The 23,248-nt window shown below is 47.3% G+C and overlaps 1 protein-coding gene across 3 annotated transcripts in view; it reads right to left on the bottom strand.

Moving 5' to 3' along the window:
• LOC137425701 (alpha-1,3-mannosyl-glycoprotein 4-beta-N-acetylglucosaminyltransferase A) overlaps positions 1-15,600 on the bottom strand; it is a 102,685-nt gene extending 87,085 nt beyond the window's left edge. For 2 of the 3 annotated variants that reach the window (XM_068114393.2, XM_068114396.2), the window contains exon 1: positions 15,444-15,600. In XM_068114393.2, coding sequence (XP_067970494.1) covers positions 15,444-15,534 — 91 coding nt within the window. In that variant the 5' untranslated portion in view covers positions 15,535-15,600. The remainder of the gene's footprint in view (positions 1-15,443) is intronic. The other variant, XM_068114394.2, reaches the window with a different exon arrangement.
• Positions 15,601-23,248: the final 7,648 nt, after the last annotated feature.

Here is a 23,248-nt window from a genome sequence, read left to right as displayed (position 1 = left end):
GAGGTCTGTAGGGCACGTACATTCGTACACTAGGGCGCGTACACCTGTTTGCACACGCACATTTGCTTAGCACTTGTAAACGTACCCCTGAGCTGCCCGCTCAGGGTGTGCGATTGAGGCAGCGGGCAATGGAATTTTATATACAGATATTTTTTTTTTGCACTTGCTCAAAGCACGTGACTTGCTCGGCGTGCGAATGAACGTGCGAACGAATGAACGTGCGTGCGAATGAACAGACACTCAGGAAGAGGTTGAATGATATGATTGGATATTCTTCACACTTATGGAAGAAGTTGAATGATATGATTGGATATTCTTGTCTCACGAATGAAGGATGAGTTGCCTTTAGTGGTTGCAAAGAAAATTTGTGGAGACCAGGCAAAATGGGGAAATATGTCAGATATGACCCTAGGACAGGACGGTGATTCATCAATTAACATGAGGTACGAACCAGAGGTGACGACCGATGAGATTCGATCTCAGTCAATGGATGGACCTGTCCTGACATCATTGGGGAAAGGGCTTATGCAAGGAGTCATTCAAAATGATTAATTTGATTTATTGATGAATATTGATGAATAAATTGAAATTGAATAATTGATTGAATTGTTGATTGATTGAATCTAATTGATTGAATTTAATTGAATAAATTTAACTGAATAAATTGAACTGAATAAATTGAATTGAATATATTGATTGTTTGATTGATGAAAATGCGGTCTCAAGAAAGAAGCTTTGATATCTTTGCGAGATATTATCAATGTGGAGACAACCTGGGAAAATTGAGCAAGGTGGTGAGTTTATATACAGATATATATGTGCGGTTACCATTGTGTGATTTCCCCGTCAACAGAGCGGACACCTGAGGATTCACCCATTTCATACTGACCCTCCGGCTCATCTGCAAATACTGATCTGTGAGATTGGATTGTGCAAAAGCCACAGCCGAGGGAGATTCTCTGGAAATCACCGTGTGAACAGGTGGAGAGATCCTTCCTGGAGGTACGAGTGAAGCTTTAGAGGAACAAACTACAACACATCCAACGCTACTTTGATAAAAGGCAGAATGGGAAATGGAACCTGCAAGAACACACAAGGACAACCAGAGATTCCACAAAAAGGTACTTGTACACATCATATGTACGACCGTTATGGTGCCGAAGCTATAAGGCAGGTCGAGAATTGGTATTTGTGGACAAAGGGACATGATGAGGAGTTTCCAAGAGATGGTACATTTGAGCGAAGTCGATTGGAAAGATTGGAACAAAGATTGAAAGCCAGGAAGAGACAGAATCTAACGGTAGACTGGCTTGCATTCCATCTTTGGGATGGTGAATCCAGACAACGGGAACAGCAAGAACGGATAACGGATCTAGAACTTAAAATTAAAATAAAAAGGATACAGGATACAGTGGAGGAGACAAATGCACAACTGCCCTCGAAATTAGGAATGAAAGTGACAGTTGTCCCATATGATTTCCAGTTGTCTCCCCAAAAAGGACGGTACAGAGAATTTTTTCGTGTTTCAGGAAATAACGAGAGATTGCAGTGGCAACTCAGGGATGTAGAGATGCAGCCCAGCAATACAAGTGCACAGGTGCACAGATCAGACAACGACAGAAACCGGTGTTTCGAGTGTGGAAAGATGGGACATTGGAGAAGAAGATGTCCGTATGTCAACAGGAAGACAAGTTCATGGGGCAAACCAAGATCAAGGGTACCAGTGCTTACCGGTACCTCAGACAATGATTAGGCCTTCATTGCTGCAAATGCCAAATGATGATTGGCCTCAACAGATTCGATTACTGGACAAACATGAATAACTGTCGATGATTCTTGTGTCTGAAAAGTTTTCAGAGCAAGAATGATTCATTTTTTCTTTTTGCTTGTTAACAAATTAATAATTAATTGATCAAATGCCAAAATTGGATCTTCTATTTTGGGCACAGCAATTTTAAATTTACAAAGTTTGGAACAATTGCATTGCAATTTTTTGGCAAACCAAGTGACAAGAGTCACATGATGATCAGGTGGGAATTTCGGACTAGTGTTCCGCACGATTGATAGGTCAGTGGTCGACTGACATGCAAATGGGTGTGTAGTCAAAATTTGGATAGATTATTGTGGAGGCTGAAAGGGTAATTTCAATGTGACATCATAGGGGTTTTCTAAGAATGGACTTTTGGTTTATTTGTGTATAAGCATTTTGAATTTGATTGACAAATTTTATGAAATTGAAATAAAATTGACACCCATCTGATCTGTAAATAATGGTTCCAACGCAAACAAATATGCATAATGCATGTGTGTGTGTGTTTTTGTGTATCAATCTTACAAGATTGTTGACACCGACAGTGTGCCTTGTCTGAAAATAGATAGTTCCATGTGGATGGGATCGCATATCGAGAGAATTAGTAAAATAAAATAGAAATATAATTTGATTATGAACATTATCCTTTTTGTCAAGGGGGATGGAATATAAAAATTTGATTTGCTGAGTTATGAGCAGCCATTCATTGATAGTAAATTCATTGATAGTAAAAATTGGGAGTAATCTTGAGATTCCATTTTGATAGAATTTATATGAGAATCAAAGCTATTTATGGATATGAGCTTCATGGAAATGTGGGAGTACAAAATTGGCCAAATTTGGGAGAGGTCTTGCACTGACTTCCCAGAGTGCTCTGCTCACGGATTTTTATATATATAAACTTGAATTTTATCAGCATATAAATTGTGCTGCATGTATGGTTGTGTATTAGGCATAGATGATATGGGAAAATAGTAAAGAATATCTTGCTGGTTGGAACTATTGTGAGTTTTAAAACGGAATGCATTGTGAATCTTAAACCAAGGGGCAGCCATGAACGCGCTGTTACGTTATTTATACTCAGAACGCGATGTCACGTGTACCTGCAACATATTTGTTAATCTCGCACTCCTATATTGGCATACTGGTGTCAGTAGTACTCACTGGGTGCATAGAAATGGATGAGCAACAGTTAAGGGGGTGTAAAAACACTTACTTGGATATTTTCTACAAAAGTATGGGTTTCAATAAGTGGTAGCTGTACACATGGGATTCATCAAATTAAGTTTTGGAGTTCAAACAAAGTCACTGGTTAACAGATGGGAATGGAGAGTAAATAAATTCTTTGATGCTGGGTAAATGAAGTGAGATATTACAAAGACTTATAAGAGCTATTGTTCTTCCTTGCAGCAGTGGGAGAAAATTTAGATCCAACATAATGAATCTATAACTGAATGTGATAGGGAGAATATCCTCAATTTGTACTAATTATTTGATTGTGGGTAAAGGAATTAATTTATCGTAGTGGATTGTTAACAAGCAGCCTGAAATGTCCTGAGAGTGTGCATCCATGTAATCAGAAATCCCAGATTTGTTGTTTTACAAACAACATTTTGGTAGAGGCCTTATGTGGACGAATACTTGCTTGGTAGAAAAAAACGGTACTGCATGTTGGCAGCCACTTCGGTGGCCATTTAGACCGAACAAATTGGGAGAAACTGTAATTGAATATGTAATTTACAGATGAGTATTTGGGAAGAAAAAGGGAATTTATTGATTTGGGAGACATTTTTCGAAGGTTTATTAAAGTGTTGCAATATGACATTTGGCAAGGAAAATTATTGGATGGGAAAATTAGATCTGTTTATAAAATGAGTTTGTTGACCCATTGAAGTTAATTCTTTGAATTGTTGTTTAATTAGCATTTTGAGTTCAAATTGGAAATAGTGTGGTAGAGCTTTGGTTAAAACCTTTGGTTGCGGTATCTTGGAACGAAATGATAAACCATAGGAGATTGATAAGAATAGGAAAAATATGGACCCAAAATAGAAAGTGAGGATTCATGCCCCTCATTGCAAACAAGCACATGGGGCTAAGGTGGACGATCCCACAGAAAATGAGGCTGCACCTAGCAGCCCAGCAGAACATTCAGTGGCAGATAAATGATAGTCGTGATTTACAGTCATTTGAATTACATTTTAACACCCCTTGCATTGATAAACATTACATTTTCAACATGTGATATTCCTACTTGGGATAGTGACATTTATTTGCCTACATGACAAACAATTACCTGCTGATATTAATACAACATGAGTGAAAAATGTATCACAACTACACTCATGATCAGGGGATCGAGTTCAACCCCGGGAGATAGGGGGATAAGGGTAAGACAAATAATCTGATTTATGTTACATATTAAGGGATTTTCTTTATTTACCTTTTAGGAAGCTTGTTAGTTTGGTATATAATGTTGAATATCATCGACATATAATTATGTCATAGGTATGAATATATACAAGGAGTAGCAGACTTGTTTGTTGGTTTAGTAGTTATATTGGCAATTGTTTTAGTGGTGGCTTGCTTGAAAGCCTTAGTGACGGTGTGTTTGAACAAGGTAACCAACAACACGATGATAACGCATGAAGTGACAAATGAGGAAAGAAATGTGGAACCACAAGAGGAAGACTTTTATGGCGACATAAATACTGAGATTAAAAGATTAAATCAAGTGATGTTGCAAATGAATACAGTAGAATTAAGATAATGGCATAACGACAATGTTATGAGTTGTGTCAATTACAATATCAGTGAACTCATATCACCACGAGTGACACACTGTTAGGAAAAAAAAAAAAAAAAAAAAAAAAAAAAAGGAAAAAGAAAAAGTGGAGGAATTATGGTAATAATACATTATGCTTAATTTGTTGGTTTGGGAAAATTGTTGTTGGGAATTAGATATTCCCGTTTGTGATTGTAATCATATACAATGCTATTCTTAGTTTAGTAGTGAAATACATACCTGATTGAATATTATTTGTGTGACGCATATAAATGAATATAACTTTTTGTGTTAAGGAAAAACAACAAATTGTTGAATGTGAAACTGTCGGAAGATATACATGATTATGCTGATTTCATGGTAAGATGTACCCTATCTGATTCAGTGTGTGCGGAAAGCAGATTCAGATGTGACTGAGCATAAGGATAAGACGAGATCACATTTTGAAGGGAGTGCTAACGGAATTGGGAAGAAGTTCGAAAAAGAAAATTTGTGGCTAAAAAAATGAAGTTAATCGTGGCATACACCCTCTTTCTCAAAGAATGATGAAGACATTCTCCCGTGTAACTTGGAGATGAATGCTTACCTTCACCAAGGAAATTTATGTGACCATTTGCCTGGATCACACTGCAACATATGAAAGAAAGGCGATCACTTACTCTTGTTCGAAGGCTTCGAACATTCATCACATCAGAAGTTGCAGGACAACGACATTTTACCTGCAACCTCTGTGAAATGCGGGGACGTATGTTATTACTTCACCAACTTCCGGGGAGCCAGCATGGAGCTGCAAACCAATGGCTGTGCCTTTTCACAACAGCTGTGCGCGATTCTGCGGGCCACTCCTGGTATGGACCATGAATGACCTGAACACCATGGTCCCAACATCATTGTGGATGCATCCGGCATCCCTGTTCCACATCTTGCTGGCCAATCAACGTCACACCAATACTTGCTGCCCACTCATAATGAGGGAGGAGGCAAGTCGACTACAACTGGGCGAAGGCCTTGTTCAAGGAATCATTATGGTTCACAGCAAAAAAGTGGCAAGAATGCTACAAGGAGAGCAGGGTCAGTCTATGACTCCGCAATGTTACCACAACAGCGAAATCCTACACGAAGTAGTGCAGGAGCTATGAAGACATTAGGAGAAAATGTTTCATACCTGGATTCAAACACAAGTGATCAGCCCTTCCTTTCAAACAAAGTCAACATTTGTGTGGAGGCAAACGTTTTTGCCAGATGGTGCAGATGCTTTACAAAACTTGAAACTGAAGTGAAATTGTTGTATCTTGGTGATGGTGAAGTGTTGTTTTGAAAATATATTTGTGATGCAAATGCAATAGATTGAACAATATGGAAGAAGTCAATGACCAACGAAATGTTTTGTGATTCTTGCAGGATGACGGTGTATGCCTAAGGGAATTTGATTACCAAAGTTATGATTATTTACTTATACTTGTAATGATGTTTACTTGTAGTGATTGACTGTTTACTTATATTGATGTTTAGATTAATGGTTAATATAAACAAAAACAAAAAGATGAGGGAATTGTGGAAGTGTAACTCAGTGTAACGTATTGATTGGCACTGGTAACTCATTGATTAAATCTGGTAACGAAGCAGAATGTGCACGAACATGGTAATCTCTTGAAACACCTGGTCACAGCCCCAGGCTGGAGCACCCCCCCTATTGTTTGGTAAATGGAACTCACAGCAGGAGGGGGGCTAGCTGGTGCCAGGGAGGCGACCAGTAACGTCAGCGGACAAGGGATTACGATTTCAGCGGACAGAGGATTAACTGAAGTGTGCCGATATAAACAGAAGGGACTTTGAGCCAGAGGAGGACTTGCCACGATAACCCCTGCCCGACGGAAGGAAGGAGGACGGGAATGGCGGAGGAACATCGGCCGAACGAGAAGGACCATGCGGATAGAGTTATCTGGTCCATTGAGTTAACGGTAGTTATTAGTATTTGAATGAAGTGAACAACTAGTTAATAAAGTCATGACCTTTTGTAAAACCTGTTTCCGATTATTGGAGTCTTGAGTCCCAAACCACTTCCACGACAGTTAGATGGGAGGAGGATGGTTAGATTGGGGAGGCGGATGGTTAGATTGGGGAGGCGGATGGTTAGATTGGGGAGGAGGATGGTTAGATTGGGGAGGAGGATGGTTAGATTGGGGAGGAGATGATTAGATTGGGGAGGAGATGATTAGATTAGGGAGGAAGATGGTTAGATTGGGGAGGAGGATGGTTAGATTAGGGAGGCTGATGGTTAGATTGGGGAGGAGATGATTAGATTAGGGAGGAAGATGGTTAGATTAGGGAGGCTGATGGTTAGATTGGGGAGGAGATGATTAGATTAGGGAGGAAGATGGTTAGATTGGGGCGGAAGATGGTTAGATGAGGGAGGCGGATGGTTAGATTGGGGAGGAGGATGGTTAGATTGGGGAGGAGGATGGTTAGATTGGGGAGGAGGATGGTTAGATTGGGGAGGAGATGATTAGATTAGGGAGGAAGATGGTTAGATTGGGGAGGAGGATGGTTAGATTAGGGAGGCTGATGGTTAGATTGGGGAGGAGATGATTAGATTAGGGAGGAAGATGGTTAGATTAGGGAGGCGATGATTAGATTAGGGAGGAAGATGGTTAGATTGGGGTGGAAGATGGTTAGATGAGGGAGGCGGATGGTTAGATTGGGGAGGAGGATGGTTAGATTGGGGAGGAGGATGGTTAGATTGGGGAGGAGGATGATTAGATTGGGGAGGAAGATGGTTAGATTGGGGAGGAGGATGGTTAGATTGGGGAGGAGGATGGTTAGATTGGGGAGGAGGATGGTTAGATTGGGGAGGAGGATGGTTAGATTGGGGAGGAGGATGGTTAGATTAGGGAGGAGGATGGTTAGATTGGGGAGGAAGATGATTAGATTGGGGAGGAGGATGGTTAGATTGGGGAGGAGGATGGTTAGATTGGGGAGGAGGATGGTTAGATTGGGGAGGCGGATGGTTAGATTGGGGAGGAGGATGGTTAGATTGGGGAGGCGGATGGTTAGATTGGGGAGGAGGATGGTTAGATTGGGCAGGAGGATGGTTAGATTGGGGAGGAGGATGGTTAGATTGGGGAGGAGGATGGTTAGATTGGGGAGGCGGATGGTTAGATTGGGGAGGAGGATGGTTAGATTGGGGAGGAGGATGGTTAGATTGGGGAGGATGGTTAGATTGGGGAGGAGGATGGTTAGATTGGGGTGGCGGATGGTTAGATTGGGGAGGAGGATGATTAGATTGGGGAGGAGGATGGTTAGATTGGGGAGGCGGATGGTTAGATTGGGGAGGAGGATGGTTAGATTGGGGAGGAGGATGGTTAGATTGGGGAGGAGGATGATTAGATTGGGGAGGAGGATGGTTAGATTGGGGAGGAAGATGGTTAGATTGGGGAGGAAGATGGTTAGATTGGGGAGGAAGTTGGTTAGATTGGGGAGGAAGATGGTTAGATTGGGGAGGAGGATGGTTAGATTGGGGAGGAGGATGGTTAGATTAGGGAGGAAGATGGTTAGATTGGGGAGGAGGATGATTAGATTGGGGAGGAGGATGATTAGATTGGGGAGGAGGATGGTTAGATTGGGGAGGAGGATGGTTAGATTGGGGAGGAGGATGGTTAGATTGGGGAGGAGGATGGTTAGATTGGGGAGGAAGATGGTTAGATTGGGGAGGAGGATGATTAGATTGGGGAGGAGGATGATTAGATTGGGGAGGAGGATGATTAGATTGGGGAGGAGGATGGTTAGATTGGGGAGGAAGATGGTTAGATTGGGGAGGAGGATGATTAGATTGGGGAGGAGGATGATTAGATTGGGGAGGAGGATGATTAGATTGGGGAGGAGGATGATTAGATTGGGGAGGAGGATGGTTAGATTGGGGAGGAGGATGGTTAGATTGGGGAGGAGGATGGTTAGATTGGGGAGGAGGATGGTTAGATTGGGGAGGAAGATGGTTAGATTGGGGAGGAGGATGATTAGATTGGGGAGGAGGATGATTAGATTGGGGAGGAGGATGGTTAGATTGGGGAGGAGGATGATTAGATTGGGGAGGAGGATGGTTAGATTGGGGAGGAAGATGGTTAGATTGGGGAGGAGGATGGTTAGATTGGGGAGGAGGATGATTAGATTGGGGAGGAGGATGGTTAGATTGGGGAGGAGGATGGTTAGATTGGGGAGGAGGATGGTTAGATTGGGGAGGAGGATGGTTAGATTGGGGAGGAGGATGATTAGATTGGGGAGGAGGATGGTTAGATTGGGGAGGAGGATGGTTAGATTGGGGAGGAGGATGGTTAGATTGGGGAGGAAGATGGTTAGATTGGGGAGGAGGATGGTTAGATTGGGGAGGAGGATGGTTAGATTGGGGAGGAGGATGGTTAGATTGGGGAGGAGGATGGTTAGATTGGGGAGGAGGATGGTTAGATTGGGGAGGAGGATGGTTAGATTAGGGAGGAGGATGGTTAGATTAGGGAGGAGGATGGTTAGATTGGGGAGGAGGATGGTTAGATTAGGGAGGAGGATGGTTAGATTGGGGAGGAGGATGGTTAGATTGGGGAGGAGGATGGTTAGATTGGGGAGGAAGATGGTTAGATTGGGGAGGAAGATGGTTAGATTGGGGAGGAGGATGGTTAGATTGGGGAGGAGGATGGTTAGATTAGGGAGGAGGATGGTTAGATTAGGGAGGAGGATGGTTAGATTGGGGAGGAGGATGGTTAGATTGGGGAGGAGGATGATTAGATTGGGGAGGAGGATGATTAGATTGGGGAGGAGGATGATTAGATTGGGGAGGAGGATGGTTAGATTGGGGAGGAGGATGGTTAGATTGGGGAGGAGGATGGTTAGATTGGGGAGGAGGATGGTTAGATTGGGGAGGAAGATGGTTAGATTGGGGAGGAGGATGATTAGATTGGGGAGGAGGATGATTAGATTGGGGAGGAGGATGGTTAGATTGGGGAGGAGGATGGTTAGATTGGGGAGGAAGATGGTTAGATTGGGGAGGAGGATGATTAGATTGGGGAGGAGGATGATTAGATTGGGGAGGAGGATGGTTAGATTGGGGAGGAGGATGATTAGATTGGGGAGGAGGATGGTTAGATTGGGGAGGAAGATGGTTAGATTGGGGAGGAGGATGGTTAGATTGGGGAGGAGGATGATTAGATTGGGGAGGAGGATGGTTAGATTGGGGAGGAGGATGGTTAGATTGGGGAGGAGGATGGTTAGATTGGGGAGGAGGATGATTAGATTGGGGAGGAGGATGGTTAGATTGGGGAGGAGGATGGTTAGATTGGGGAGGAGGATGGTTAGATTGGGGAGGAAGATGGTTAGATTGGGGAGGAGGATGGTTAGATTGGGGAGGAGGATGGTTAGATTGGGGAGGAGGATGGTTAGATTGGGGAGGAGGATGGTTAGATTGGGGAGGAGGATGGTTAGATTGGGGAGGAAGATGGTTAGATTGGGGAGGAGGATGATTAGATTGGGGAGGAGGATGATTAGATTGGGGAGGAGGATGGTTAGATTGGGGAGGAGGATGATTAGATTGGGGAGGAGGATGGTTAGATTGGGGAGGAAGATGGTTAGATTGGGGAGGAGGATGGTTAGATTGGGGAGGAGGATGATTAGATTGGGGAGGATGGTTAGATTGGGGAGGAGGATGGTTAGATTGGGGAGGAGGATGGTTAGATTGGGGAGGAGGATGATTAGATTGGGGAGGAGGATGGTTAGATTGGGGAGGAGGATGGTTAGATTGGGGAGGAGGATGGTTAGATTGGGGAGGAAGATGGTTAGATTGGGGAGGAGGATGGTTAGATTGGGGAGGAGGATGGTTAGATTGGGGAGGAGGATGGTTAGATTGGGGAGGAGGATGGTTAGATTAGGGAGGAGGATGGTTAGATTAGGGAGGAGGATGGTTAGATTGGGGAGGAGGATGGTTAGATTAGGGAGGAGGATGGTTAGATTGGGGAGGAGGATGGTTAGATTGGGGAGGAGGATGGTTAGATTGGGGAGGAAGATGGTTAGATTGGGGAGGAGGATGGTTAGATTGGGGAGGAGGATGGTTAGATTAGGGAGGAGGATGGTTAGATTAGGGAGGAGGATGGTTAGATTGGGGAGGAGGATGGTTAGATTGGGGAGGAGGATGATTAGATTGGGGAGGAGGATGATTAGATTGGGGAGGAGGATGGTTAGATTAGGGAGGAGGATGGTTAGATTGGGGAGGAAGATGGTTAGATTGGGGAGGAGGATGATTAGATTGGGGAGGAGGATGGTTAGATTGGGGAGGAAGATGGTTAGATTGGGGAGGAGGATGGTTAGATTGGGGAGGAGGATGGTTAGATTGGGGAGGAGGATGGTTAGATTGGGGAGGAGGATGGTTAGATTGGGGAGGAGGATGGTTAGATTGGGGAGGAGGATGGTTAGATTGGGGAGGAGGATGGTTAGATTAGGGAGGAGGATGGTTAGATTGGGGAGGAGGATGGTTAGATTAGGGAAGATGGTTAGATTGGGGAGGAGGATGGTTAGATTAGGGAAGATGGTTAGATTGGGGAGGAGGATGGTTAGATTGGGGAGGAGGATGGTTAGATTGGGGAGGAGGATGGTTAGATTGGGGAGGAGGATGGTTAGATTAGGGAAGATGGTTAGATTGGGGAGGAGGATGGTTAGATTGGGGAGGAGGATGGTTAGATTGGGGAGGAGGATGGTTAGATTGGGGAGGATGGTTAGATTAGGGAGGAGGATGGTTAGATTAGGGAAGATGGTTAGATTGGGGAGGAGGATGGTTAGATTGGGGAAGATGGTTAGATTGGGGAGGAGGATGGTTAGATTGGGGAGGAGGATGGTTAGATTGGGGAGGAGGATGGTTAGATTGGGGAGGAGGATGGTTAGATTGGGGAGGAGGATGGTTAGATTGGGGAGGAGGATGGTTAGATTGGGGAGGAGGATGGTTAGATTGGGGAGGAGGATGGTTAGATTGGGGAGGAGGATGGTTAGATTGGGGAGGAGGATGGTTAGATTAGGGAGGAGGATGGTTAGAATAGGGAGGAGGATGGTTAGATTAGGGAGGAGGATGGTTAGATTAGGGAGGAGGATGGTTAGATTGGGGAGGAGGATGGTTAGATTGGGGAGGAGGATGGTTAGATTGGGGAGGAGGATGGTTAGAATAGGGAGGAGGATGGTTAGATTAGGGAGGAGGATGGTTAGATTAGGGAGGAGGATGGTTAGAATAGGGAGGAGGATGGTTAGATTAGGGAGGAGGATGGTTAGATTGGGGAGGGGGATGGTTAGATTGGGGAGGAGGATGGTTCGATTGGGGAGGAAGATGGTTAGATTAGGGAGGAGGATGGTTAGATTAGGGAGGAGGATGGTTAGATTAGGGAGGAAGATGGTTAGATTAGGGAGGAGGATGGTTAGATTGGGGAGGAGGATGGTTAGATTGGGGAGGAAGATGGTTAGATTGGGGAGGAAGATGGTTAGATTGGGGAGGAAGATGATTAGATTGGGGAGGAAGATGGTTAGATTAGGGAGGAAGATGGTTAGATTGGGGAGGAAGATGGTTAGATTGGGGAGGAAGATGGTTAGATTGGGGAGAAAGATGGTTAGATTGGGGAGGAAGATGGTTAGTTGGAGGGGGTATGGTTAGTTGGAGGGGGTATGGTTAGTTGGAGGGGGTATGGTTAGTTGGAGGGGGTATGGTTAGTTGGAGGGGGTATGGTTAGTTGGAGGGGGTATGGTTAGGGGGAGGAGGTATGGTTAGCTGGAGGGGGTATGGTTAGCTGGAGGGGGTATGGTTAGTTGGAGGGGGTATGGTTAGTTGGAGGGGGTATGGTTAGTTGGAGGGGGTATGGTTAGTTGGAGGGGGTATGGTTAGTTGGAGGGGGTATGGTTAGTTGGAGGGGGTATGGTTAGTTGGAGGGGGTGTGGTTAGTTGGAGGGGGTGTGGTTAGTTGGAGGGGGTGTGGTTAGTTGGAGGGGGTGTCGTTAGTTGGAGGGTGTGTGGTTAGGTGGAGGGGGTACGATTAGGTGGAGGGGGTACGATTAGTTGGGGGGTACGGTTAGTTGGGGGGTACGGTTAGGTGGAGGGGGTACGGTTAGGTGGAGGGGGTACGGTTAGGTGGAGGTGGTACGGTTAGTTGGGTGGTATGGTTTGGTGGAGGGGGTACAGTTATTTGGGGGGTACAGTTAGGTGGAGGGGGTAGGATTAGGTGGAGGGGGTAGGATTAGGTGGAGGGGGTACGGTTGGGTGGAGGCGGTACGGTTGGGTGGAGGCGGTACGGTTGGGTGGAGGCGGTACGGTTGGGTGGAGGCGGTACGGTTGGGTGGAGGCGGTACGGTTGGGTGGAGGGGGTACGGTTGGGTGGAGGGGGTACGGTTAGGTGGAGGGGGTACGGTTAGGTGGAGGGGGTACGGTTAGGTGGAGGGGGTACGGTTAGGTGGAGGGGGTACTCTTAGGTGGAGGGGGTACTCTTAGGTGGAGGGGGTACTCTTAGGTGGAGGGGGTACTCTTAGGTGGAGGGGGTACTCTTAGGTGGAGGGGGTACTCTTAGGTGGAGGGGGTACTCTTAGGTGGAGGGGGTACTCTTAGGTGGAGGGGGTACTCTTAGGTGGAGGGGGTACTCTTAGGTGGAGGGGGTACTCTTAGGTGGAGGGGGTACTCTTAGGTGGAGGGGGTACTCTTAGGTGGAGGGGGTACTCTTAGGTGGAGGGGGTACTCTTAGGTGGAGGGGGTACTCTTAGGTGGAGGGGGTACTCTTAGGTGGAGGGGGTACTCTTAGGTGGAGGGGGTACTCTTAGGTGGAGGGGGTACTCTTAGGTGGAGGGGGTACTCTTAGGTGGAGGGGGTACTCTTAGGTGGAGGGGGTACTCTTAGGTGGAGGGGGTACTCTTAGGTGGAGGGGGTACTCTTAGGTGGAGGGGGTACTCTTAGGTGGAGGGGGTACTCTTAGGTGGAGGGGGTACTCTTAGGTGGAGGGGGTACTCTTAGGTGGAGGGGGTACTCTTAGGTGGAGGGGGTACTCTTAGGTGGAGGGGGTACTCTTAGGTGGAGGGGGTACTCTTAGGTGGAGGGGGTACTCTTAGGTGGAGGGGGTACTCTTAGGTGGAGGGGGTACTCTTAGGTGGAGGGGGTACTCTTAGGTGGAGGGGGTACTCTTAGGTGGAGGGGGTACTCTTAGGTGGAGGGGGTACTCTTAGGTGGAGGGGGTACTCTTAGGTGGAGGGGGTACTCTTAGGTGGAGGGGGTACTCTTAGGTGGAGGGGGTACTCTTAGGTGGAGGGGGTACTCTTAGGTGGAGGGGGTACTCTTAGGTGGAGGGGGTACTCTTAGGTGGAGGGGGTACTCTTAGGTGGAGGGGGTACTCTTAGGTGGAGGGGGTACTCTTAGGTGGAGGGGGTACTCTTAGGTGGAGGGGGTACTTAGGTGGAGGGGGGTACTCTTAGGTGGAGGGGGGTACTCTTAGGTGGAGGGGGTATTCTTAGGTGGAGGGGTCTAGGTGAGGGGGGGGTACTCTTAGGGTGGAGGGGGGTACTCTTAGGTGGGAGGGGGGTACTCTTAGGTGGAGGGGGGTGGTACTCTTAGGTGGAGGGGGGTACTCTTAGGTGGAGGGGGGTACTCTTAGTGGAGGGGGGTACTCTTAGGTGGAGGGGGTACTCTTAGGTGGTAGGGGGGTACTCTTAGGTGGAGGGGCGGTGGGGTACTCTTAGGTGGAGGGGGTACTCTTAGGTGGAGGGGGGTACTCTTAGGTGGAGGGTGGTAACTCTTAGGTGGAGGGGGTACTCTTAGGTGGAGGGGGTACTCTTAGGTGGAGGGGGTACTCTTAGGTGGAGGGGGTACTCTTAGGTGGAGGGGGTACTCTTAGGTGGAGGGGGTACTCTTAGGTGGAGGGGGTACTCTTAGGTGGAGGGGGTACGGTTAGGTGGAGGGGGTACGGCTAGGTGGAGGGGGTACGGCTAGGTGGAGGGGGTACGGCTAGGTGGAGGGGGTACGGCTAGGTGGAGGGGGTACGGCTAGGTGGAGGGGGTACGGTTAGGTGGAGGGGGTACGGTTAGGTGGAGGGGGTACGGTTAGGTGGAGGGGGTACGGTTAGGTGGAGGGGGTACGGTTAGGTGGAGGGGGTACGGTTAGGTGGAGGGGGTACGGTTAGGGGGAGGGGGTACGGTTAGGGGGAGGGGGTACGGTTAGGTGGAGGGGGTACGGTTAGGTGGAGGGGGTACGGTTAGGTGGAGGGGGTACGGTTAGGTGGAGGGGGTACGGTTAGGTGGAGGGGGTACGGTTAGGTGGAGGGGGTACGGTTAGGTGGAGGGGGTACGGTTAGGTGGAGGGGGTACGGTTAGGTGGAGGGGGTACGGTTAGGTGGAGGGGGTACGGTTAGGTGGAGGGGGTACGGTTAGGTGGAGGGGGTACGGTTAGGTGGAGGGGGTACGGTTAGGTGGAGGGGGTACTGTTAGGTGGAGGGGGTACTGTTAGGTGGAGGGGGTACTGTTAGGTGGAGGGGGTACGGTTAGGTGGAGGGGGTACGGTTAGGTGGAGGGGGTACGGTTAGGTGGAGGGGGTACGGTTAGGTGGAGGGGGTACGGTTAGGTGGGGGGGGTAAGGTTAGGTGGAGGGGGTACGGTTAGGTGGAGGGGGTACGGTTAGGTGGAGGGGGTACGGTTAGGTGGAGGGGGTACGGTTAGGTGGAGGGGGTACGGTTAGGTGGAGGGGGTACGGTTATGTGGAGGGGGTACGGTTAGGTGGAGGGTTTGGTAAGATGGGGGTTTTTTTTAACTTCACTGCGAGTACATGCGGAGGTTCGAGTGGAGGTTTCAGGGATGTAAAGCACACACCTCTAGATCGACGTACTGTGGAGAACCACGAGAAGCAGAGTAACGCTCCGCAAACCAACGCAAGCAGTGCTGCAGCATGTCTCCGCCGCATGTCATTGCGGAACCGCGCCGATCAATTCACTTCCGGACAAACAGGAACTCACAACCAACCGACGTCAAACGACTCTTCTTATTTTTGGGTTTAATGGAGTTTTCCGTGCCGCCACGCTCTATACATGCCACTCACCAAACCGAACACGGTTTTCAAGGAACCATCAGGTATCCCTTTCATTTTAAAGGAATTTCACCTTCTATTTTAAAAATCCTATTACAACTTTACAGAGTCGGGGTGATTTTGGTTCAATAAACTTAATATTCCTGCCTGATACGACAATTTAATGCCCATCTCTGTAATTATCTGAAATAGGTGCTTTATGTATCCCTCAAACAGCGGACAATTTAATAATAGGTGGGTCAGATCTTCTGAATCCCTCACATAGCGGACAGTTTAATAATAGGTGGGTCAGATCTGAATCCCTCACATAGCGGACAATTTAATAATAAGTGGGTCAGATCTTCTGAATCCCTCACATAGCGGACAATTTAATAATAGGTGGGTCAGATCTTCTGAATACCTCACATAGCGGACAATTTAATAATAGGTGGGTCAGATCTTCTGAATACCTCACATAGCGGACAATTTAATAATAGGTGGGTCAGATCTTCTGAATCCCTCACATAGCGGACAATTTAATAATAGGTGGGTCAGATCTTCTGAATCCCTCACATAGCGGACAATTTAATAATAGGTGGGTCAGATCTTCTGAATCCCTCACATAGCGGACAATTTAATAATAAGTGGGTCAGATCTTCTGAATCCCTCACATAGCGGACAATTTAATAATAGGTGGGTCAGATCTTCTGAATACCTCACATAGCGGACAATTTAATAATAGGTGGGTCAGAACTTCTGAATCCCTCAAACAGCGGAGAATTTAAAAACAGGTGGGTCAGATCTTCTGAATCCCTCACATAGCGGACAGTTTAATAATAGGTGGGCCATCTTCTGAATACCTCATAGAGCACTTACTTTAATAAATAGGTGGGTCAGATCTTCTGAATCTCTTATATAGTGGACAATCTAATAATAGGTGGGTCAGATCTTCTGAATCCCTCACATAGCGGGCAATTTAATAATAGGTGGGTCAGATCTTCTGAATCCCTCACATAGCGGACAATTTAATAATAGGTGGGTCAGATCTGAATCCCTCACATAGCGGACAATTTAATAATAGCTGGGTCAGATCTTCTGAATACCTCATAGAGCACTTACTTTAATAATAGATGGGTCAGAACTTCTGAATCCCTCATATAGCGGACAATTTAATAATAGGTGGGTCAGATCTGAATCCCTCACATAGCGGACAATTTAATAATAGCTGGGTCAGATCTTCTGAATCTCTCATATAACGGACAATTTAATAATAGGTGGGTCAGATTTTCTGAATCTCTCATATCGCGGACAATTTAATAATAGGTGGTTCAGATCTTCTGAATCCCTCACATAGCGGACAATTTAATAATAGGTGGGTCAGATCTTCTGAATCCCTCACATAGCGGACAATTTAATAATAGGTGGGTCAGATCTTCTGAATACCTCATAGAGCAGTTAGTTTTATAAAAGGTGGGTCAGATTTTCTGAATCTCTCATATAGTGGACAATTAAATAATAGGTGGGTCAGATCTTCTGAATCCCTCACATAGTGGACAATTTAATAATAGGTGGGTCAGATCTTCTGAATCCCTCACATAGCGGACAATTTAATAATAGGTGGGTCAGATCTTCTGAATCCCTCACATAGCGGACAATTTAATAATAGGTGGGTCAGATCTTCTGAATACCTCACATAGCGGACAATTTAATAATAGGTGGGTCAGATCTTCTGAATCCCTCACATAGCGGACAATTTAATAATAGGTGGGTCAGATCTTCTGAATCCCTCACATAGCGGACAATTTAATAATAGGTGGGTCAGATCTTCTGAATCTCTCACATAGCGGACAGTTTAATAATAGGTGGGTCAGATCTTCTGACCACCTCACATAGCGGACAATTTAATAATAGGTGGGTCATCTTCTGAATACCTCATAGAGCACTTACTTTAATAATAGGTGGGTCAGATCTTCTGAATCTCTTATATAGTGGACAATTTAATAATAAGTGGGTCAGATCTTCTGAATCCCTCACATAGCGGACAATTTAATAATAGGTGGGTCATCTTCTGAATACCTCATAGAGCACTTACTTTAATAATAGGTGGGTCAGATCTTCTGAATCTCTTATATAGTGGACAATCTAATAATAGGTGGGTCAGATCTTCTGAATCCCTCACATAGCGGACAGTTTAATAATAGGTGGGTCAGATCTTCTGAATCCCTCACAAAGCGGGCAATTTAATAATAGGTGGGTCAGATCTTCTGAATACCTCATAGAGCAGTTCGTTTAATAATAGGTGGGTCAGATCTTCTGAATCCCTCACATAGTGGACAATTTAATAATCGGTGGGTCACCAAAGTGTAGAGGTGTAGGGGTTACCCCATTGGGACATAATCCACAGGCACGGGACCAGTGGGGCTATTGATTGCATGGGCGTGGCGTGCGTGCGGTTGTTGGAGCCATACCCCCCGAAGAGTGCTTTTGCGATATTAATTATTTATGAGTTCCGGTCACGAGTTAGTTCTGTTGGAATAAAGGAGCTTTGAACAGCTGAGAAGTGTCTCGTCCTCTCGTCACCCGCAACTCCTACATTGGTGACCCCGTCTTGCTCTTGACGTTTTCGGAGCTTCAAACGAACATGGCGACAAGCGCAGTTTCGATTAAACTGCCGGAGTTTTGGGAACGACAAGCGGCCGTTTGGTTCGCACAAGCTGAGGCTCAATTCGCCATTCGGTGCATTTCTGCCGATGACACGAAGTATTACTATGTCGTGTCTGCACTCAGCTGCTCCACTGCGACCAGAGTGGTGAGCCTTCTTCAGGATCCTCCGAAGGACCGCAATTATGAGACGCTAAAAGCGCTGCTGCTCGTAACCTTCGAGCGCATTGAGGCCGAGCGCGCCCGCGAACTACTTTCTCTACCCGGGCTGGGTGACTCCAAGCCGTCGGAGATTATGGACCACATGTTGTCTCTACTTTGCAGCCATCGACCTTGTTTCCTCTTCAAAGAACTGTTCCTGCAACAGCTGCCAGGTCAGGCATGGGCAGCCCTGGCCAACTCGTCTGTTAAGGATTTCCGCGCCCTAGCCAGGGAAGCAGTCAAGTATTTATCCGCCAGACAGCAATGTAGTGCGGCCGCATGGGACCCCGGCCCCGTCGAGCCTGCGCCGATGGTGGACACCGTCGCGGCCGCCATTACGGCCCAGCGGCTGAAAGCCCCAGGCTTGTGCTTTTACCACGCAAGGTTTGGTTACAAGGCCAAGGCATGCCGGCCACCCTGCAGCTTTAGCGAGTCAGGAAACGAGATGGCCGGCGCTCGTTAACTGCCATGAGTGTCGGCCGTTTGGGCAGTTTGCTGTTCATTACAGACACCAACTCCGGACGTCGTTTCCTCTGCGACACAGGGGCCCAGATGAGCGTTCTACCTGCGCCGGCATTGGACCGGGAAGCCGGGAGTCACGGCCCCACCCTGGAAGCCGCCAACGGCAGTGCTATTCAGACTTTTGGCAAACGGACCGTGGCACTGTGCTTGGGCAGGCAGCGGTTTACATGGGATTTTGTCACGGTGAAGGTGTCCACCCCCTTGCTGGGTGCTGATTTCCTCTGCGCCAACGGCCTATTGGTGGATGTTAAAAATTGGCGGCTCATTAATGCGGAGACATTCAGTTCTCTTTCATGCTCGCTGAGCGGGTTTGCATCGACAAGGCTTGCGTGCACGCTCTCGACCTCTGATGAGTTCGCCCGCCTCCTCACCGAGTTCCCGGCCCTTACACGGCCCACCTTTTCAGCTGTTGCCGTCAAGCACGGGGTGGAGCATCACATTCCGACCACCGGCCCGCCTGTCTACGCCCGGGCTCGACGCCTCGACCCGGGGAAACTCGCTATCGCAAAGGCGGAGTTCGACAGGGAGCGCCTTGGCATCGTGCGATGGTCCGACAGCCCGTGGGCCTCGCCTCTCCACATTGCGCCGAAGCCGGGTGGCGGTTGGCGCCCGTGCAGGGATTATCACCGCTTTAACGACGCCACTACCTCCGACCGCTACCCAATCCCGCACATCCAGGATTGTTCTGCCCACTTGGCCGGTAAAGTTTTTTTTTCTAAGGTGGACCCTGTTCGTGGTTACCACCAGGTCCCCGTTCGGCCACAGGACGTTCCTAAGACCGTGGTGATTACACCGATCGGGCTTTTCAAATTCCTCCATATGCCTTTTGGGCTCAAGAATGCGGCCCAGGCTTTCCAGCGCCTGATAGACAGCATGTTGCGGGATTTGCCATTTCTGTTCGTCTACTTGGACGATATCCTCATCGCCAGCACTTCCAGGACGGAGCACATTCTTCACCTCCAAGTGCCTGATCATTAACCCGGCCAAGTGCTTGTTCGGGGTGGCCTCAATTGACTTTCTCAGCCACCTCATCACAAAGGAGGGGGCCGTCCCACTGCCGTCTAAAGTGGAGGCTGTGAAAGGTTTTCCGTGCCCCCTCACCGTCAAGGCTCTGCAGGAGTTTTTGGGCATGGTGAACATTTACCCATCGTTTCGTGCCTCGTGTGGCCCAGCTCATGCAGCCCCTTTATGAGGCCCTCAAGGGCAAGCCTACCAAACGTGCCATTGACTGGACCGAGGAGATGGCCAAGGCTTTCACGGATGCTAAACTGGCCCTCGTCAGCACAACCATGCTGGCGCATCCGTCGCCTGATGCACCGATTGCTCTCACCACGGATGCTTCGGACTATGTGGTTGGCGCCGTGCACGAGCAGTGGGTCAACGGGGCATGGCAGACGCTTGCTTTTTTTTAGCCGGCAGCTCCGCCCTAACGAACGAAAGTACAGTACCTTCGATCGTGAGCTCCTAGGCCTCTACCTAGCTGTCCGACACTTCCGTTGCCTGTTGGAAGCCCGCCCGTTCATGGCGTTTGTGGACCACAAGCCCCTGTTTTTTGCCATGGCCAAGGTCTCGGAGCCGTGGTCTGCCCGTCAACAACGCCAGCTCTCCTTCATTTCCGAGTTCACGACGGACATCCAACATGTTGCTGGGGAGGACAATACGGTCGCCGATTGTCTCTCCCGGTCCATAGTCGGCGCGGTCCACCTTGGCATCGACTATGCCTGCATGGCGGCCGATCAAATTGCCGACCCGGAGGTCCAGGCCTGCAGGGCGGCGGTCACAGGGCTTCGACTGTCTGACGTGCCATTCAAGGACACGGGCACCACGCTACTGTGTGACGTATCTTTGGGACAGCCTCGCTCCGTCGTACCCACCAGCTGGAGATGGCTGGTGTTCGATGCCATCCACGGTCTTTCTCACCCGGGCAGGAAGACGTCACAAAAGTTGGTGGCGGCGAAGTTAGTTTGGCATGGGCACAGGAAGGATGTGCGCGACTGGACCAACACCTGCGTCGAGTGTCAACACTCGAAGGTGCATCGCCCCGAGCGACGGTTTGACCAGGTTAACGTGGCCCTGGTGCCTTGCGACGGGCCTTTCCGCGTTCTGGAGACCGGGGACAAGTCCTTCATGGTCAAAATCGGTGGACCGCCTCAAGCCGGCTCACTTGGACCGAGACCAGCCCCCTCGGTTGGCTCAACCCACGAAAACGGACATTGCCCGTGCGAGTGAATTCTGGGGGGTCGCATGTCGGTGTTACCCCATTGGGACATAATCCACAGGCACGGGACCAGTGGGGCTATTGATTTTATGGGTGTGGCGTGCGCGTGGTTGTTGGAGCCACGCCCCCCGAAGAGTGCTTTTGCGATATAAATGATGTATGAGTTCCTGTCGCGAGTTAGTTCTGTTGGAATAAAGGAGCTTTGAACAGCTGAGAAGTGTCTCGTCCTCCCTCAACTCCTACAGAGGTTTCTTTGTTATTGCCCTCGCCCGAGGAGAGTCTGGTTGTCTGTCTGTTCGTGTGCACAAAATAAATATGATTTTCTCTGCAACCATAGGTGCATCTCCTCCTGTCGAATATTTTAATGATAATCATGATGTCAAAGGTCAGGTTGTATGGACGCCATCTTGGAAAAACCGAAAAACTTTGCACCTCTTTATTCCCGAAAACGCCGCATATAAAAAAATTGAGACATGGCTCATTGTAAAGAACTCTCCATGGGGAATAACATGTTAATGATGATGTCATAGGTGCCTCCATCATGACGTCATAATTCGATATGTACAAAACTTCATCCGATCAAGATTAAATTTCTTGAGCGTCATGTTGGGATAAATTGGTGGAGAAAAAACAACAATGATGACGTCGTCGGTCATGTGGTTTAGCCGCCATATTTGTTTTAACACAAAAGCCTTAAAAACCACTAAACCTTTTTTCTCATAAACGGCGAAACAAATCGAGGCAAAACATTACATGTATGATCGCATACATATGACGAACAAAAATTTCCATGACCATGACGTCATAGGTCACATGGTTTGGCGGCTATGAATTTTTTAAAGAATAAAACTAAAAAGCCACTCCTCCAAAACGGCTGCACAGATTGAACGGAAACTTCACACATATGTTCACCATGCCTTGGGGATACCATGATGTCCTTGAATCATTCATACGTCACATTGTTTGGCAGCCTTATTGGATTGAACAAAAATCTTTTTAAAAGTATATCTCTTGAACCGCTATATTGATCGATGTTAACCTTCGTGTTTAAAATTTCAACATGATTGGTCTTACGGTATGGCAGCCAGAAGTTGTTATTGTTTGAAGAAGAAGAAACTCTACTATATTATCTTTTCCAGCCATGTGAGTATTCAATATATCTATTAATTATGTACTGTTTGAAGTCAGTGGCATACTGTCTATTAATTACGTACCTATATTAATTATGTACGATCAGAATGTACCTTTCAACACTTTGGACTGCTGAGACCCATTGGATATTTGAAGAACCTTTAAGACACCTCAAGACCCTTAAGACCACCAAGACCCCAACATACCCTGAAGATCCTTAAATACCATGAAGAACCAGAGGACTCCAAGGACCCAAAAGACCCTGAGGACTCAGAAGACCCAAAATACCCTGAAGACACAAAAAGACCCAAAATACCCTGAAGACTCTGAAGACTCTGAAGACCCAAATTTTCCTGAGGACCCAAACCACCCCAATAACCCAAAAGATCTTAAAGACCCCGAGGACCCAAAAGAGCCATATAACCCTGATGACCCAAAAGACTCCGAGGATGCAAAACACCCCAGGGACTCAAAAGACCCCGAGGACAGCCTCATTTTAAAAAAGAAACTTAAAATACAATACTGCATTCAGTTTTATAAAGAGGATGTGATGTGTCACGTGTGCCTGATAAAAGTGGGGTTGTACAAAATAAGGAAACAATGTACAAAAACACCCCACAAAATACACGACACAAACATCCTGGCGAGGGTATGCACTCTGATTGCTCTTTCTTGTTTAAACACTTGTGATTAGGTTTTGATAGACATTAGATAATCACTCTTGGGCAATTGACGAGATTAACCTTGAACGGGTGATCATCGCATGATTAGCGAGCGATTATACACTTATCTAACTGTTAAACGCCTTTCCAAAATTGGCCCGATTTGACTTTCAGATTTTTGATTAGGGTGTCGAATTCTCTTTGTACTTTATAAACA

Source organism: Myxine glutinosa, chromosome 4 (assembly GCF_964187855.1).
Source record: "Myxine glutinosa chromosome 4, kmMyxGlut1.1, whole genome shotgun sequence".
Taxonomy (NCBI): domain Eukaryota; kingdom Metazoa; phylum Chordata; class Myxini; order Myxiniformes; family Myxinidae; genus Myxine; species Myxine glutinosa.
Note: the sequence above shows the minus strand (reverse complement) of the source record. Positions and strands in the feature narration are given on the sequence as shown.